The following is a 17,052-nucleotide window of genomic DNA, read 5'->3' as shown; positions in this document are numbered from 1 at the left end:
CCTGAGTAGCTGGGACTACAGGCGTCCACCACCATGCCCGGCTAATTTTTGTATTTTTAGTAGAGATGGGGTTTCACCATCTTGGCCAGGCTGGTCTTGAACTCCTGACCTCAAGTGATCCACCCGCCTCGGCCTCCCAAAGTGCTGGGATTACAGGCCTGAGTCACTGCGCTTGGCCAAATACAGCATTTTACAACACATTTTTATAAAAAAATACACAGCACGTGCTACTTTGGCTGTTGCCATTATTGTTACTGTCATTCTCCGGATTCCAGGTCGCCTCCACTTACTTCCTCCTCCGATGCCTCCTCTCCTTGTCCTCCCTCCGCGCGTCCCCCTCGTACGTTGCCGGAGCGCCGTGCCGGTGCCGCCTTCTGCGCTCGCCGCCGTCGGGGCCCTCGCCCTCGCCCTCGCCGCCCCGGGCCGGCCGGCTGCCCTCGCGGTGCCGCGCCCTCCGCTCCGCCTTGTCCTCCGGGCCCTCCTCCCCGGGCCTGCGGTGCGCGCGATGCCGTCGGGGCTCCCCGTCCGCGCCTGTGCGCGGGGACCCGCTGCGGCTTTCCCTGCTGCCCCCCTGCCGGTGCACGTGTCTCCGGTGGGGGTCCCCGGCCTTGCCTCGCTCGGCCTCGCCCTCCCAGAACCCGGGCTGCTCCAGGCTGCCCTCCCGGGCGTGGTGGTCCGACTCGCGGCCGTAGGGTCCCTCCCGGCTCAGCTCGGCCTCCTGGCTGCCCGCCCAGGGCCTCCGTGCGTCCAGGCCCGCCGAGCCGCTGGGGTCCCGGGCCCGATCGTGGTAGCGGGCCTGTTTCCTGAGGAAGTCCTCAGCGCGCTGCTGGCCGAGGCGCTGGTCCACGGTGGGCTCAGCCGCCCGGCTCTTGTTGGTGTTGTTGTTGCGGTTCTCCTGCGGGTCCACTACCAGCGGCCGGTCCAAGTGCGTCTTCATGTCAGGCCGCAGGTGCCGGGTGTAGGCAGCCTTCCAGCGCTCGTCCGGGTCCATTTCGTTGTACAGGGCCTCCCGGCTGGCCAGCAAGTTCTGCTTTCGCATCTCACTGGTCCGCTGCTCCCACACAGACTTGGCTGGCTTTTGATTCTTCTGTTGCTCTTTCCTGCAGTGGGGTGATTACAGGACTTAGAGCATTGGTAGGCACTGTAGCTTGGATGGATGGCCCAGGCTAACCAACCCACATCTCAGCCTCCTACTCCTGCTCTCCACCCTCTACTCCCCACTGGATGCTAGAAGGAGCCTGTGAGCACCTGAGTCAGGGCCCAGCCTCCTCTGCTCAAGAACCCTCCATGGCTCCCACCTGACTAGGAGCAAAAGCCCAAGCCCTCCCCCTGACCCAGAAGGCCCTGTGTAATCTGCCTGTGACCTCCTTGCCCTCACCTCCTCACACTTACTATTCGATTCCAGTCACACAGGCCTCCTTCACATCAGGCATGTTCCTGACTCAGGGCCGTTGCCTATGCTGTTCCCTCTGCCTGGGATACTCTTCCCCAGGCCCCCCAATGGCTCCTCCTTCACCTCCTTCAGGCCATGTAACCTTCTAGGTGAATAGTCCCCAAGCTTTCTGGCACCGGGGGCCAGTTTTGTGGAAGACAGTTTTTCCACAGACCCAGGTGTAGGGGGGGTGGTTTTGGGATGAAACGGTTTCACCTGAGATCCTCAGGCATTCGATTCTTAAAAGGGGCCGGCAACCTAGATCCCTCAGATGCACAGTTCTCAATAATGTTTGTGTTCCTATGAGAATGTAATGCCGCCTGCTGATCTGACAGCAGGTGGAGCTCAGGCGGTCATGCTTGCTTGCCCACTGTTCACCTCCTGCCTTGCAGCCCCATTCCTAATAGGTCTCGGACTGGTCCCAGTCCCCAGCCCAGGGACTGGTGACCCCTATTCTAGGTGATGCCTTCCCTGACAACTTTGTTTAAAATCACAACTGTCTTCACTTCCAGCATTTTCTTTTTTTTTTTTTTTTTTTTTTGAGACGGAGTCTCGCTCTGTCGCCCAGGCTGGAGTGCAGTGGCCAGATCTCAGCTCACTGCAAGCTCCGCCTCCCGGGTTTACACCATTCTCCTGCCTCAGCCTCCTGAGCAGCTGGGACTACAGGCGCACGCCACCTCGCCCGGCTAGTATTTTGTATTTTTTTAGTAGAGACGGGGTTTCACCGTGTTAGCCAGGATGGTCTCCATCTCTTGACCTTGTGATCCACCCGTCTCGGCCTCCCAAAGTGCTGGGATTACAGGCTTGAGCCACCGTGCCCGGCCACTTCCAGCATTTTCTATTTCCCTCCCCTACTTTCTCTGTAGTTCCATCACCGTCTAACACAATATATAATTTACTTATTTATCTAGTTTATTGACTCCTTCCCTTGCTAGAATGGCTACACACAGGTAGGATTTTTTTTTTCTCCTTGTTAATGCTGTATACCCAGAAGTTAGAACAGTGCTGGGTACATAATAGCTGCTAATTAAATATTTATTGAGTAAAAGTGGGTGGAAGGACAAGAAGTGTCTCTTCCTAAAGCTCAATTCTGTCAAGGACCACCCCCAACGCTTCCCAAATCTGTGCCTGGGATAGCGTGGAGGTTGAGGAGCCGGGGGAGCATCCCAGGGATTAGGGGCACTTACACAGCTATGGACATGTTGGCCGCGGACAGAGGACTCACTTCTGCCACCTCCTTGGCTTTCTGTAGGGCAAGTTTCTGGTTGGCTGCTTCTTCCTCCTCTTGCTCGTCCTAAAAGGCAAATGGAATCTTTGTTCACAAAACATGAACTAGGCCTTGGGGACTCACTTCTGACCCTGTTGCTGACCAGGGGCAACATTTGAAATATTTAAAAATAGGTTTGACTTGAGTATCGACCAATCGGAACCAAGGCTCCCCAATTGGAATGGGTACCTGCTATTGGTTAAGTGTACTGCTATCCCCTCTGTGTATAAGCTTGACATCTAACTCATTATGAAGCCTATCTTAACACACAGCCAGATGACAAAAAATTAAAATGTCCCTTCTCTTCCTACAATGAAGACTTTCCTGCAGTCTGTTTTTTTTCCTTTTTTTTTTTTTTGCTTGTTTGTTTTCAGAGACAGTCTCCCCTGGTTGCCCATCCTGGAGTGCAATGGCACAATCATAGCTCACTGTAACCTTGAACTCCTGGACTTAAGCAATCCTCCCACCTCAGCCTCCCAAGCAACTGGGACTACAGATGCACGCCACTATGCCCAGATAAATTTAATTTTTTTTTTTCTTTTCTTTTTGGAGAGACAGGGTCTCACTATGTTGCCCAGGCTGGTCTTGAACTTCTGGCCTCAAATGATCCTCCCACTTCAGCCTCCCAAAGTGCTGGGATTACAGGCATGAGCCACTGTGCCTGGCCCCTGCATCCTGTCTTAATGAGCTGGAAAGCAACGCAAGGATTTTCCCCTCACTAGGCTTTCTGAGCCATGTGAACTCTCTGAACCAACGTTCCACAAACACCAGCTAGCCTCACACACAGAAGAGCCTGGCATCCGATGGCCCATGCCATGCACTGTCAACAGCCCCCAGAAAGAGAATCAGGAGAGGAATTTATATTCCCAGCCCCCACGACAGGAAGGCGGTGGGGAGAGGAGAGCAGGGCACTTGGGCTACAGCCGACTGCCCAGGGTGCTGCTGCTCACTACTGGTGGTTAGGTTCAGAGAGGAGGAGAATGGGGAAAGATGTTTTAAAAATACATACAGAAAAAGACGTTTTTGGACTTTAAATCCTTCTTCAGCCTTCATGCAGGGCCTCATTCGTAAAACAGAAAAGCCAACAAAGAAAAAGCAAAGAAAAAGCAACGAGAAAGAAACGGCCAGAAATGAACCCGCCCATAAGAAAAGTCATGGCATTGCAGGACAGCTCTCCCGCTGTGCTCCGAATTACTGGAACGGGGAGCAACCTTACCACCTTGGAAATGGTCAGATCAGGACACTGTCAGAGACAACATGGAGATGGGATCTGGCTGGCCACCCTGCTCTCATAGGGCCACCCCCACCCCTCCTGGCACCATTCCCAGCATTTTTCAGAGCCAGGTCTCTGGACCATCTGCCTCAGAAACACCTAAAATGCAGATCCCCAGGCTCCCTCAAAGAATCTATAGAACCAGGGCTGGGCTCTGGAATCTGCATTTCCCACAGGTTCCCAAGTGAGCATGAAACATGCTCAAATTCAAGCAACTGGTACACAGCAGTTAAGAGCACAAGCTGCAGACCCAGACAGCCTGGGTTCAAATCCCAGCTCCACAACTTACTGCTGTGTGGCCTTGGGCAAGTCTCTCAACCTCTCTGGGCGACACATATCTCATCTAAAATTCCAACTCTCCCTGACTTTCCCTACTGAATTTTTCTCTGTTGCGTTTATCACCAACTGACAAGCTACGTATGTTTACAAATTTATCTTGTTTCTTGTGTGTCTCCCCTCTTGAATCCCTGCTCCACGAAGGCAGGGATTTTTACCTTTTTTGGTTCACTGCTTAATCCCTAAGTCCTAGACTAGGGTCTTGGTCACACAGTAGGTGCTCATTAAGTGCTTACTGAATGATGAAATCTATAAAATGGGGCTCAGAGACCTTGCCTCCTAAGATTTCCATGATGATTGAATAGGATTAAAAACACATATTAAACGACCAAGAAATGCTTGTAGGATCAATGAAAGAAAGAATGTGGGTCTGGAGAGGAATGTCCACACCTCCCAGGAGATAAATGAGCTGGACTTTCTCCCTCCCCATCTCCTACCCTCCTGCACCAGCCCCTGAGGATGGACACTTGGAACTTGGATGAGATCATGGCTGGATCAGCCCTCGGCTCAGCCATGCCAGCCGGCTCCACGGTGGCCAGGCTCGTGGCTGTGTGCTTGGGATGGCAGAGACTTCCGCTTCCCTCCAGCGGGAGCTGGGGCCGGGAAACTCTCTCTCCCTCCTGCCAGGGCCGGCAGATGGAGCGTTGGCAACCGTCTGCTTAGTTTGGTTCAATTTCACAAACATGTCCTGAACACCTCGAGGCACTGGAGGTGGGGCTGGAACGCTGAGGGAGACCCTGTACCTGTTACATGTAATCTTAACTTAATAGGGTCCTTGGGGAGGGGCTTAGGCTGGACCGAGGCTAGCTCTTAACATGCTAGGTTTGGCTAAGGGGAGGCTCCAGTGGGAAGCCAGAGGAAGAGAGAAGGTGGGGACATTTATTGGCCATTCCATCTGTGCCTTGCCATGGTTCTGGGTCCTCTAAGGTCCCAGGGCTGGTGGCAGCCCTTGTTCCTTGGCCCCAACTCTGATTGGGTCCCCATAACAGCACTCCCTCTCCCTTCCACTAGCTGGGGGCGACACCATTCCTTGGAAACCCTGCTTACTCCCTGTAAACGGCCTTTTGGTTGAGTTTGCCATCTGTTTCCTGCAGCGACCTCACTGCCTTCCCCCTTCCCACCCTCTTGGCTGTAGAATTTGCTTGATGAGGGACAGTCTGTTTCTGGGAGCGGGGGGAGAGGCGCCTCCTCTTTGCACAGTGCATCCCCGGCTAAAGTTGTGACCCCGTTCCCGCGCCCCCACCCCCACTCCCGTCCTGATCTGCCATGGGTAGGTGGTAACTTTGCCAGAGAAACATTCTCCCACCGCCTCCACCTTGGTGAGCTCCTGGGCATTGGCCAGATTGTCCACAGCGATGGCCAAGAACACATTCAGGAGGGTGTCTGCAAATGTCTGAGTCAGGAAAAGCAACCATTGGTGGGACACCACTTGGGCCCTGGGTATCTGGGTCTCTCCGTACCCTCCCTTGAGCCCCTGCCACCTCTCCTCTGCCAGAGGTCCAGGCCTGTCCCCATCTCTCCCTCCACGAAGGATACAGTTCCCGAAGAGTGTCAGTACAATGAAATAGATGGAGAACACCATGCCGCCCTGCACGCCCCCCTGAGACTTGATCCCGTCGTACATGACCTCGTTCCAGTCTTCGCCCGTCAGGATCTGAAAGGGGAGGAAGAAACACACAGCCAACCCCCTCTCAGCCACGGGCCCCTCGGAGATGCAGTTGTGGAGCCGGCATCCACCCACGCCATCCCCAAGCCCAGGAGGTCTTCAACAATCCCGCCTGGTTTGCGGGACTAGACTCTGTGTTGGCTTCTCCTTGGCTTTTCTCTTTCTTTGCAAGTAGAAAGGGCTGTTCCTGCATTGAGTGGCTCTTAGCTTGGCTTCTAGGAAAATGGAACCCTGGAGGAGTCACAAACCCTCCTGTCACTCTGTCTTACCTGATGTGATTAAGGGGATTTGCTATGGACTAAATTGCGTTCCCTTCCAAATTCATGTGTTGAAGCCCTAACCTATAATGGTATTTGGAGATGAGGTCTTTAAGGGGTAACTAGGGTTAGATGAGGTCATGGGGGACTTCATGATGGTATTAGTGCCCTTATAAGAATAGGAAGAGACCGCATGCCATGACGCATGCCTGCAATCCCAGTACTTTGGGAGGCCGAGGTGGGAGGATCACTTGAGCCCAGGAGTTCAAGATTAGCCTGGGCAATATAGCAAGACCCCATCTTTACAAAAAATAATAAAAAAAATAGCTGGTACACATCTGTAGTCCCAGCTACTCAATGGGCTGAAGTGGGAGGATCATTTGAACTTAGGAGTTTGAGGCTGCTGTGAGCTACGATTGCGCCACTGCACTCCAGCCTGGGCGATAAAAAAAAATGTGATTTGCCTAAAAAAAAAAAAGATTTTTTTTTTTTGAGATTTTTTGTCTCAAAAAAAAGAAAAGAAAAGAAAAAAAAGAACAGGAAGAAACACCAGAACTCTCTCTCTCTCTGACATATGAGGACACAGCAAGAAGGTGGCTATCTGCAAGCTAGGAAGATAGACCCCACCAGGAACTAACCCTGCTAACACTTCGATCTTGGACTTCCTGGCCTCTAGAACTGTGAGAGAATAAATGTTTCCTGTATAAGCCACCCAGTCTGTGGTATTTTGTTATGGCAGCCTGAGCAGACTAAGACAGGATTTTAATATTTACCTGTGTTCCTCGTGTAGTCATGGTGATGATTAAATAAACTACTATGTGGATAGCACAAACGTAGCACAAGGACATGTTTGGGGTCCCCCTGCCTGAGGCAGACCCTGGAACAAGGGTTCAGGTGTAAGTGGTTTATCTGGGAGGTGATCTCAGGAACCACCAGTAGGGGAGAGGAGAAGTGAGAAAGGGAAAAGAGGGTGGAATATAAACAATATGTTATCAAGCGAGTTTCCACTGTAGGTAACCGGGGCTCGGTCTCACTAGGGAGCTCTGGAGGTCATCCACCTGAGGGTGAGGGAGCTGGGGTATTTATCCACCAACGCTGCTCCTTTTAGGGTGTGGTGCAAAAAATTCACAGTACTACTAGACTGCAGTTCCTTGGGGGCAGAGCAGGCGACCAGAGAAAGACCAAGGTAAAGGATTAGGTGTTGACAGAAGTTTTGCTGATGCATATTGAAACAACCAAGGGGATATTCGAACAGCACCTATATGCTCCTTTACTCCCAAAACATTAATCTGCTAAAACAGGGTTTCTAAGCCTCAGCACTGCTGATATTTGGGGCTAGATTATTCTATTTGGGGCTGTCCTGTGCATTGTAGGATGTTGAGTAGCATTCCTAGTCTCCACCCACCAGATGCCTGTAGCACCCCCTCCCTAGCTATGACAACCAACAATGCTTGCAGACATTGCTACATGTCCTTGGAGGAGAGACTTGCCCTTGGGTGAGAACCTCTGAGCTAAAGATACATGACTAGTGATCAGTGCTATTAATAATCGCTTATGGGCTGGGTGCGGTGGCTCATGTCTATAATCCCAGCACTTTGGGAGGCCAAGGCAGGCGGATCATGAGGTCAGGAGTTTGAGACCAGCCTGGCCAACATAGTTAAACCCTGTCTCTATTAAAAATACAAAAATTAGCCAGGCATGGTGGCGCACACCTGTAGACCCAGCTGCTGGGGAGGCTGAGGCAGGAGAATGGCTTGAACCCAGGAGGCAGAGGTTTTGGTGAGCTGAGATTGTGCCACTGTACTCCAGCCTTGGCAACAGAGCAAGACTCCGTCTCAAAAAAAAAAAAAAAAAAAAAAAAAAAAAATTGCTTATGTGAGGGCTCAGAACTTCCTTTCATGGAAGATTTCCTCTTCAACTCCCTGTCTAGGGGTGTCATTTAGAAACTACCTCCCCAGGAGAAGGAGAGAGTGACGTCACATTTTCTATACAACCTCAGTCCCCCAAAGAGAAAGAATCTACCAGAGACGCTCTGAAGGTCCCGGCTGGGCCAGTTCCAAGCCTCAGGGAATGTGCCCACATGGGTGCAGAAGTTGCTTTGAGTTGATCACCCTGGAATATGAGACCAAGGTATCTTCAGATTTGGTGGGTGTATTAGCCATTTTTTTGTTGTTGTTTCTCTGCCTTTTTTTGTTAAGAGACAGGGTCTTGCTCTGTGGCCCAGGCTGGAGCTCACTGCAGCCTCAAACTCCTGGGCTCAAGCAATCTTCCCGCCTTGGTCTCCCAAAGTGCTGAGATTACAGGCATGAATCACCTCACTGGCCTGGCCATGCATTTTATTTTCTTTATTCCGATGCATCTGGGGTCTTGCTGACTCTGGAGGGACTGCCCTATCCAGCACGAGCCAGTCCCTAGAGGTAGTAAACAATTTAGCCCTGAGCAGGCTTTTCAAATGCAAACCAAACAACATCCTAACCAGCCCATATCCCAACCACTTCCTTTACCTTCCCAACACTATCCACCTGCCCTAACACCCCAAGGTCAGGTCCTAGACAAGTAGGAACATCTTCTCTGCCCCAGGGCCCACAGAAATGATCCAAACTAGCCACTCTCGAGCTGTTTACTCTGCCTCACCCATTCCTTCCCATGGAAACCACAATCAAGGCTCTTGCCAACATTTTCCTTCTCTTCCTGCTTGACCGTGTTGCTTCCCTGCTTGGTCCTGCATGGTGTGCTCCTTCTCTGAGGATCTGCGAGTATAGCAAACTTTCTTTTTGTTTTTGAGACAGGGCTTTGCTCTCTCGCCCAGGCTGGAGTGCAGTAGTATGATTGTAACTCACTGCAGCCTCAACCTCCTGGGCTCAAGCGATCCTTCCACTTCAGCTGCCCCAGTAGCTAGGAGGTATGCACCACCATGCCCAGTTAATTAATTTTTTTTTTTTTTTTTGTAGAGACGGAGTCTCACTATGTTGCCCAGACTGGTCTCAAACTCCTGGCCTCAAGTAGCCCTCCAACCTTGACCTCCCAAAAGTGTTTTTATTTATTTATTTATTTATTTATTTATTTATAGAGATGAAGTCTCACTCTGTTGCCCAGGCTGAAGTGCAATGGCGCGATCTTGGTTCACTGCAACCTCCGCCTCCCAGGTTCAAGCAATTCTCCCGCCTCAGCCTCCCAAGTAGCTGGGATTACAGGCACGTGATACCACGCCCGGCTAATTTTTGTATTTTTAGTAGAGATGGGGTTTCACCATGTTGGCCAGGCTGGTCTCGAATTCCTGATCTCAAGTGATCTGCCCACCTGGGCTTCCCAAAGTGTTGGGATTACAGGTGTGAGCCACCGCACCTGGCCAAAGTGCTGGGATTATAGGCGTGAGCCACTATGCCCAGCCACAAACTCTTTCCAGTGACATTCATCTCCTGATTTGTTGACCTCACCATATTTGAATAATGATAATCATAAAAGTGGTATGTTAAAGTGGTATGAAAAGGCAAGGTAGAGAAGGAGGAGTTCAGGGAAGCCCCTTGGATGTGGAGCAGGCACTTTCACCTGTGACACTGAGAGGCGTTGGCCCATGGGGCCAGGTGGAGGCCGTACCTGAAACACCGTCATTATTGCTGCTGGAAAAGTATCGAAGTTGGTAGGAGGAGTCCCTTCATCGAAATTAAACCTGCAGGGAGGACACGGACATTTCATGTTGGCCCCACCCCAGGTGCTCTGAGGGCGTGGCTCAGTATCTCATCTCCAAGGAAACGAATGCCTCCATCATCTCTGTCCCCAGGAAACCCTGAGTGGTACCCAGGGCCCTGCTCATCTGGGTGACTGCAATAGGTGTCTGGGCTACCAGGAAGGCAGCCTGCATGGTGGAGGGGAATGTGGGCCTCTGGATGCCCTGAGCCTGACCCCAGGGAACCAGGAGTTGGAATTCCTGGGAAGGACTTACTGGCCGCCGAAGAGTTGCATTCCCAAAAGGGCGAAGACGACAATGAACAGGAAAAGGAGAAACAACAGGCTGATGATGGACTTCATGGAGTTGAGGAGAGAGACGACCAGGTTTCTGAGAGATGCCCAGTACCTGCCGACAGAGGCCGGGCGAGGACTCAGGCCAGGCGGGGGAGGCAGGGCCCCGGAGTCAGCCCTCGAAGCACGAGGCTCACTTTCCCAACTTTCTGGAGGCGGCCCCACCATGTCCCCCATCCCCACCCGTTGTACAAATGTCCAGGAACCCCAAAGACTTACTTTGTGACTTTGAAAATACGCAATAACCTGAGGGCTCGTAACACGCTGATTCCAAAGGATGTGCCAGGTTTTATGACAGCCCAGATAACCTCGAAGATGCTCCCAATGATAACCTAAGGCAGAGGACCTGGTCTCATGTCCAGGGACAGTGTCTGGGCTCCAGAACTGGCAAGCATTTCCTAGGCACCAACCTTGCAAGAACCCAACCAAACTCCTCCCTCCAAATGGAAGCCGGGTGAGGATCCTTGACCCCCTCATTCATCCATTCATTTATCTACAGAGACCAGGTCTCACTGTGTCACCCAGGCTGGAGTGCAGTGGCGCAAATCATAGCTCACTGCAGCACTGTCCTCCTGGGCTCAAGTGATCCTCCCACCTCAGCCTCTTGAGTAGCTGGGATTACAGGTGTGCACCACCACACCTGGCTAATTTTAAACCATTTTTATAGAGATGGTGTCTCGCTAGTATTGCCCAGGTTGATCTCAAACTTCTGGGCTGAAGCCATTCTCCTGCTTTGGTCTCTCCAAGTGTTGGCCTCCATTTTCCAAAGCATTGAGCCACTGCACCTGGCCTCTTATTTATTTTTTTATATGTATGTATGTATGTATTTAGAGATGGAGTCTTGCTCTTGTCACCCAGGCTGGAGTGCAGTGGCGTGATCTCGGCTTACGGCAACCTCCGCCTCCCAGGTTCAAGAGATTTTCCTGCCTTAGCCTCCCGAGTAGCTGGGATTACAGGCACCCGCCACCACGCCCGGCTAATTTTTTGTATTTTTAGTAGAGATGGGGTTTCCCTATGTTGGCTAGGCTAGTCTCGAACTCCTGACTTCGTGATCTGCCTGCCTCGGCCTCCCAAAGTGCTGGGATTACAAGCGTGAGCCACCACACCCGGCCTCTTTTTTATTTATTAAGAGCTCACACAGGCCTGAGAATTCCTGAAACACATAATTACAAAGTGAATGTTCATGCAACTACTACCTATGTCAACAGTTAGGAGAAGGCTGGGGGCAGTGGCTCATACTTGTAATTCCAGAACTTTGGGAGGCTGACGTGGGCAGATCACTTGAGCCCAGAAGTTCAAGACCAGCCTGGGTAACACAGAGAAACCCTGACTTTACAAAAAAAAAAAAAAAAAAAAAAAAAAATTATTCAAGCATGGTGGCATGTGTCTGTAGTCCCAGTTACTTAGGAGGCTGAGAAGGGAGGACAGCTTGAGCCCAGGAATTTGAGACAGCAGAGAGCCGCGATCCTACCACTGCACTCCAGCCTGGGCAACAGAGCAAGACCCTATCTCAAATAAAAAAAAAATAAAATAAAATAAAAAGGGACATGTGGATACCCTGGAAGTTTCCAGAGACACTGTGATATAACTACTATCCTGAATTTTGTAATAATCATTTTCTTACCTTAAAAAAAATTGAGGTGAAATTCACATAGCATAAAATTCACACTTTGAATTGCGCAGTTCAGTGCGTTTAGGTACATGCACGATATTCTGCAACTATCACCTCTACCAAGTTCCAAAACATTGTCATCACCCCCAAAAGAGGCCCTGTCCCCATTAGCAGTCACTCCCCACTCTCTCTCACCCAGACCCTAGCAACCACTAATCTACTTTCTGTCTCTGTGGATTTGCCTGCTCTGGACATTTTATACAAATGGAATTATGCAATACTTGACCTTTTGTGTTTGGTTTCTTTTACTGGGCATTGTGTTTTCGAGGTCCTTGACTTTTTAAAGTATTCAAATATCATCCTCAAAAAATATAATTTAAGGTGGGGCGTGGTGGCTCACGCCTATAATCCCAGCACTTTGGGAGGCTGAGGCGGGTGGATCACCTGAGGTCAGGAGTTCGAGACCAGCCTGGGCAAATTGCTGAAACCCCGTCTCTACGAAAAACACAAAATTAGCCGGGGATGGTGATGCATGCCTGTAATCCCAGCTACTTGGGAGGCTGAGGTGGGAGAATGGCTTGAACCCGGGAGGTGGAGGTTGTGGTGAGCCAAGATTGTGCCACTGCACTCCAGCCTGAGAAACAGAGTGAGACCCTGTCTCGAAAAAAAGAAAAAGAAAAAAAAAAAAAGAAAAAAAATATATAGTTTAATTTTGTCCACTTGAACTTTGCATGAACTGTGTGGACTTACGCTGCTAGCTCCTGCCTCCTTCTGTGCCATGTTACGTGGGTGAGATTCATTCCTGTTGTTGGGCATGTGGCTGTTGTTGGTGGACTTTGATTGTTGCAGAGTATTTCATTATATAGATATGCCACAAAATATTTATCTGTTCTACAGCAAAGGGATACGTGGATATTGGGACTTGGAACTATTACAAACAAGGCTGCTCAGGACATTTTAAAATGTTTCTTTGTTTCTTTTCTTTTCTTTTCTTTTTGAGATGGAGTCTCATTCTGTCGCCCAGGCTGGAGTGCAATGGTGCAATCTCAGCTTACTGCAACCTCTGCCTCCCCGGTTCAAGCGATTCTCCTTCCTCAGCCTCCCAAGTAGCTGGGATTACAGGCAGGCGCCACGACGCCTGGCTAATTTTTGTATTTTTTTTTTAGTATAGACGGGGTTTCGCCGAGTTGGCCAGGCTAGTCTCGAACTCCTGACTTCAGGAGATCCACCTGACTCCGCCTCTCAAAGTGCTGGGATTATAGGTGTGAGCCACTGCGCCTGGTCTACTTTTATTTCTTAGAAATGGGGTCTCAGTCTCTTGTCCAGGCTGGAGTTCAGTGGTGTGATCATAGCTCACTGCAGCCTCAAGCCTTAAACTACTGGGCTCAAGCAATCCTCCCACCTCAGCCTTCTGAGTAGCTGGGGCTACAGGTGTGCACCACCACACCTGGCTATTTTTTTTTTTTTTGTAGAGACAGGGTCTTGCTATGGTGCCTGGCTGGTTTTCAACTCCTGGGCTCAAGCAATTCTGCTGCCTCAGCCTCCTGAATAGCTGAGGCTACAGGCATGAGGCATCACACCCGGCTTTCTTTTCTTTTCTTTTTTCTTTTTTCTTTTTTTTTTTTTGAGACGGAGTCTCGCTCTGTCACCCAGCCTGGAGTGCAGTGGCCGGATCTCAGCTCACTGCAAGCTCCGCCTCCCAGGTTCACGCCATTCTCCTGCCTCAGCCTCCCGAGCAGCTGGGACTACAGGCGCCCGCCACCTCACCTGGCTAGTTTTTTGTATTTTTTAGTAGAGATGGGGTTTCACTGTGTTAGCTGAGATGGTCTCGATCTCCTGACCTTGTGATCCACCCGTCTCGGCCTCCCAAAGTGCTGGGATTACAGGCTTGAGCCACCGCGCCTGGCCGCTTTTCTTTTCTTTTTTTTTTTTTTTTGAGACAGAGTCTTGCTCTGTCGCCCAGGCTGGAGTGCAGTGGCGCGATCTCCGCTCACTGCAAGCTCTGCTGCCTCCTGGGTTCACGCCATTCTCCTGCCTCAGCCTCCCGAGAAGCTGGGACTACAGGCACCAGCCACCAGGCCTGGCTAATTTTTTTGTATTTTTTAGCAGAGACGGGGTTTCACCGTGTTAGCCAGGATGGTCTCGATCTCCTGACCTCGTGATCCGCCCGCCTTGGCCTCCCAAAGTGCTCTTTTCTTTCTAATGGAAAGAAATTGGTTTTATTCTTTAAACACTTGGTTCATTTATGTAGGGAAGGTTGGTTGGTTTGTATGTATTTTGTTTTCTCCAACAACATAATTTTCTATAATGGCAGAAAACAGTATAACATTCAGTTATTATAAATTATTAAGCCTTTCTGAGACCAACAGGACTGTGCTAAATTATTAGGGCTGCCCTGGGCCAGGCAATCTCCACTTATTTGCGAACAACCTTAATTTCACTTCCAGCTGCAGAGACATTCTGGCCTGTGTCTCCTAGGTATCTGGGTGAGATTTTCTAGGATGAATTCCTAGCAGTGGAATGCTAGGTCATATCTCCATCTTGTAGTTTCTGTCCTGGTTCGATGAGAAGGATTGGATGTAGATTATTCTCAGGGACTTAGGTTTTGTATTGACTAGTGGGTTCCTGGGTGTTCATCACATTTAAAAGTAAACTAATTAACTGAGCAATTCACAAAATAACAATGGACCATAATGGCTCCATAATGCCAGAGTCTTGTAATCTAACAATTATACTTCATCTACTTCCACATGACTGAGCTCCAAAGGAAAAAAAGAAATAGAAATCATGATGATGTCCTATTTGTAATCCTGAAGTTAGGTACTTAGTTGGAGCGACATAGGCAACCCGCCTAAGGCATGGCTTTTCTCCCAACTTGGAAAACTTGTCTTACGTCCCCTACTTAGCTTTCCAACGGGGGTCTATACGTTTTCCTCCCACGGCAGTGGTTGAGGGTTCTGGGTACCCTGTATCCTTGCCAGTGTTTGGGATTGTTTTCTCATTCCTTCTGCATCCATCTGAGTCTCTCATATTCAGGGGTGACTTTACCTTTCTCCCCTTAATGTGTCCAAGAATCTGTCATTCCAGGCAAGAGCTGGAGAAATGAACTGCTTAGAAACAAGAGCACTTACCCCACAGTCAAAGCAGTTGAAGGAAGAGTGGAAGTAAGGCCGCGTCCCAAGCCCGTACATTTTTATAAACATTTCGGACATAAAGAGTCCTAAGAAAATGAATTCTGCATAGTCTAGAAGGGAGAAGGAAGAAACAGAAAGGAGGTTAGGCTTGCTGAGGGTAGGGGTTCCAGGTGGCTCTGACTTTTCTTTTATTATCATTTTTTAACTTTTTATTTTTTGTAGAGATGAGGTCTTGCTATGCTGTTAGGCTGGTTTCAAACTCCTGGCCTCAAATAGTTTCCCCAATTTGGCCTCCAACATGCTAGAACTACAGGTGTGTGTCACCATACCCAACTTCTGACTTATCTTTTTTCTTTTAAAAATTTTTATGTGGAGATGGGGGTCTCAATGTGTTGCCTAGGCTGGTCTTGAACTCCTGGCCTCATGTGATCCTCCCAGCTCAGTCTCCCAAAGTGCTGGGATTATAGACATGAACCACTGTGCCCACACCCTGTCCAAGGTGTCCTTCCCATGGGCCTCAGTTTCCGCTGTTAAAAAGGAAGAGCTGGCTGGGCATGGTGGCTTACGTCTGTAATCCCAGCACTTTGGGAGGCCTAGGTGGGCAGATCAACTGAGGTCAGGAGTTTGAGACCAGCCTGGCTAACATGGCAAACCCCATCTCTACTAAAAATATCAAAATTAGCCAGTGTGGTGACACACGCCTGTAATCCCAGCTACTTGGGAGGCTGAGGCATGAGAATCACTTGAACCGGGGAGGTGGAGGTTGCAGTGAGCCAAGATTGGGTCACGGTACTATAGCCTGGGTGACAGAGCAAGACCCTGTCTTAAAAAAAAAAAAAAAAAAGAGCAACAATTGTGCCCTCCTACCCTCCAACCAACAAGCCAACCAACCTTAGGCCAATTTTAAAAGGAATGAGAAAAAGTTCTGTGGGTCTCCATCTTGTAGTTTTTGCCCTGGTTCGATGAGAAGGACTGGATGTAGATTATTGCCAAGGACTTAGCTTTTGTGTTGACTGGTGGGTTCCTGGGTGTTTATGATATTTAAAAAATAAATTAATTAACGGAATAATTCACAAAATAACAATGGACCATAACAGCCCCATAATGCCAGGGTGCTGTGATCTGACAATTATACTTATTCTACTTCTATGTCACTGGGCTCCAAAGGAAAAAAGGAAATAGAAATCATAATGATATCCTATTTGTAATCCTGAAGTTAAGTACTCAGTTGGAGCAACACAGGCAACCCACCTAAGGCATGGCTTTTCTCCCAACTTGGAAAACTTGTCTTATGTCCCCTAGAAATCCTGTGTTGTGAGTGATCTAAAAGTCTTCAGTAAGACAAAGTCTTTCATTCTTTGATGAGCAAGCATAAAAGTGCAAATGTCTCAGGGAGGGGTAAAACATGGATATGTATTTGCTCCAGCAAATAAATGGCTGACATCAGATCCTTTTCTGAGAGGGTTTTCTTGGTGGGGTAGGAAGATGAGGAGTTAGGAAGGGCGTGGGTACTTACTTAATGGATAGAAAGGAGAGATGAGGAGGGTTTCTGAGGAGCAGAAAGCATACAGAAAGGAAAGAGACAGAGGATTGAAACTAACTTCCATGAATTTCATATAGCTAATTAAGGCCACAAAACTAATTGTGTTTGGTGGTTGCCATGGTTTAAATGTTTGTGTCCCCTCCAACATTTATGTTGAAACTTAATTGCCAATGTAACAGTATTAAGAGGTGGGGCCTTCAGGAGGTGATTAGGTCACGACGGTAGAGCTCTCATGAATTAGGTGCCCTTATAAAAGAGCTTGACAGAGGAAGTTTGTCCCTCTTGCTCCTCCACCTTCTGCCATGTGAGGACCCAGTGTTCCTCCCTTCCAGAGGATACAGTATTCAAGATACAATATTGGAAGCAGAGAGCAGTCTTCATCAGACAAGGAAACTTGCCAATGCCTTGATCTTGGACTTCCCAGCCTCTAGAACTGTGAGAAAATAAATTTCTGTTCTTATCAAATTACCCAGTCTCAGGTAATTTGTTTTAGCAGCACAAATGAACTAAGA

At 49.4% G+C, this 17,052-nt stretch overlaps 1 protein-coding gene across 10 annotated transcripts in view; it reads right to left on the bottom strand.

The window, feature by feature from the left end:
- CACNA1A (calcium voltage-gated channel subunit alpha1 A) overlaps window positions 1-17,052 on the bottom strand; it is a 429,355-nt gene that overhangs the window by 97,342 nt on the left and 314,961 nt on the right. For 7 of the 10 annotated variants that reach the window (XM_073016887.1, XM_073016879.1, XM_073016877.1 and 4 more), the window contains 8 exons: window positions 14,995-15,107; window positions 10,471-10,583; window positions 10,175-10,306; window positions 9,829-9,901; window positions 5,845-5,962; window positions 5,615-5,691; window positions 2,620-2,726; window positions 291-1,100 (listed from right to left, as the gene is read on the bottom strand). In XM_073016887.1, the coding sequence (XP_072872988.1) occupies window positions 291-1,100; window positions 2,620-2,726; window positions 5,615-5,691; window positions 5,845-5,962; window positions 9,829-9,901; window positions 10,175-10,306; window positions 10,471-10,583; window positions 14,995-15,107 (1,543 nt within the window). The remainder of the gene's footprint in view (window positions 1-290; window positions 1,101-2,619; window positions 2,727-5,614; window positions 5,692-5,844; window positions 5,963-9,828; window positions 9,902-10,174; window positions 10,307-10,470; window positions 10,584-14,994; window positions 15,108-17,052) is intronic. The other 3 variants (XM_073016883.1, XM_073016881.1, XM_073016882.1) reach the window with 1 other exon arrangement.

The sequence above is a fragment of the Chlorocebus sabaeus genome, chromosome 6 (assembly GCF_047675955.1).
Source record: "Chlorocebus sabaeus isolate Y175 chromosome 6, mChlSab1.0.hap1, whole genome shotgun sequence".
NCBI lineage: Eukaryota > Metazoa > Chordata > Mammalia > Primates > Cercopithecidae > Chlorocebus > Chlorocebus sabaeus.
The sequence above is the reverse complement of the archived record's forward strand: the minus strand, read 5'-3'. Positions and strand labels throughout refer to the sequence as shown.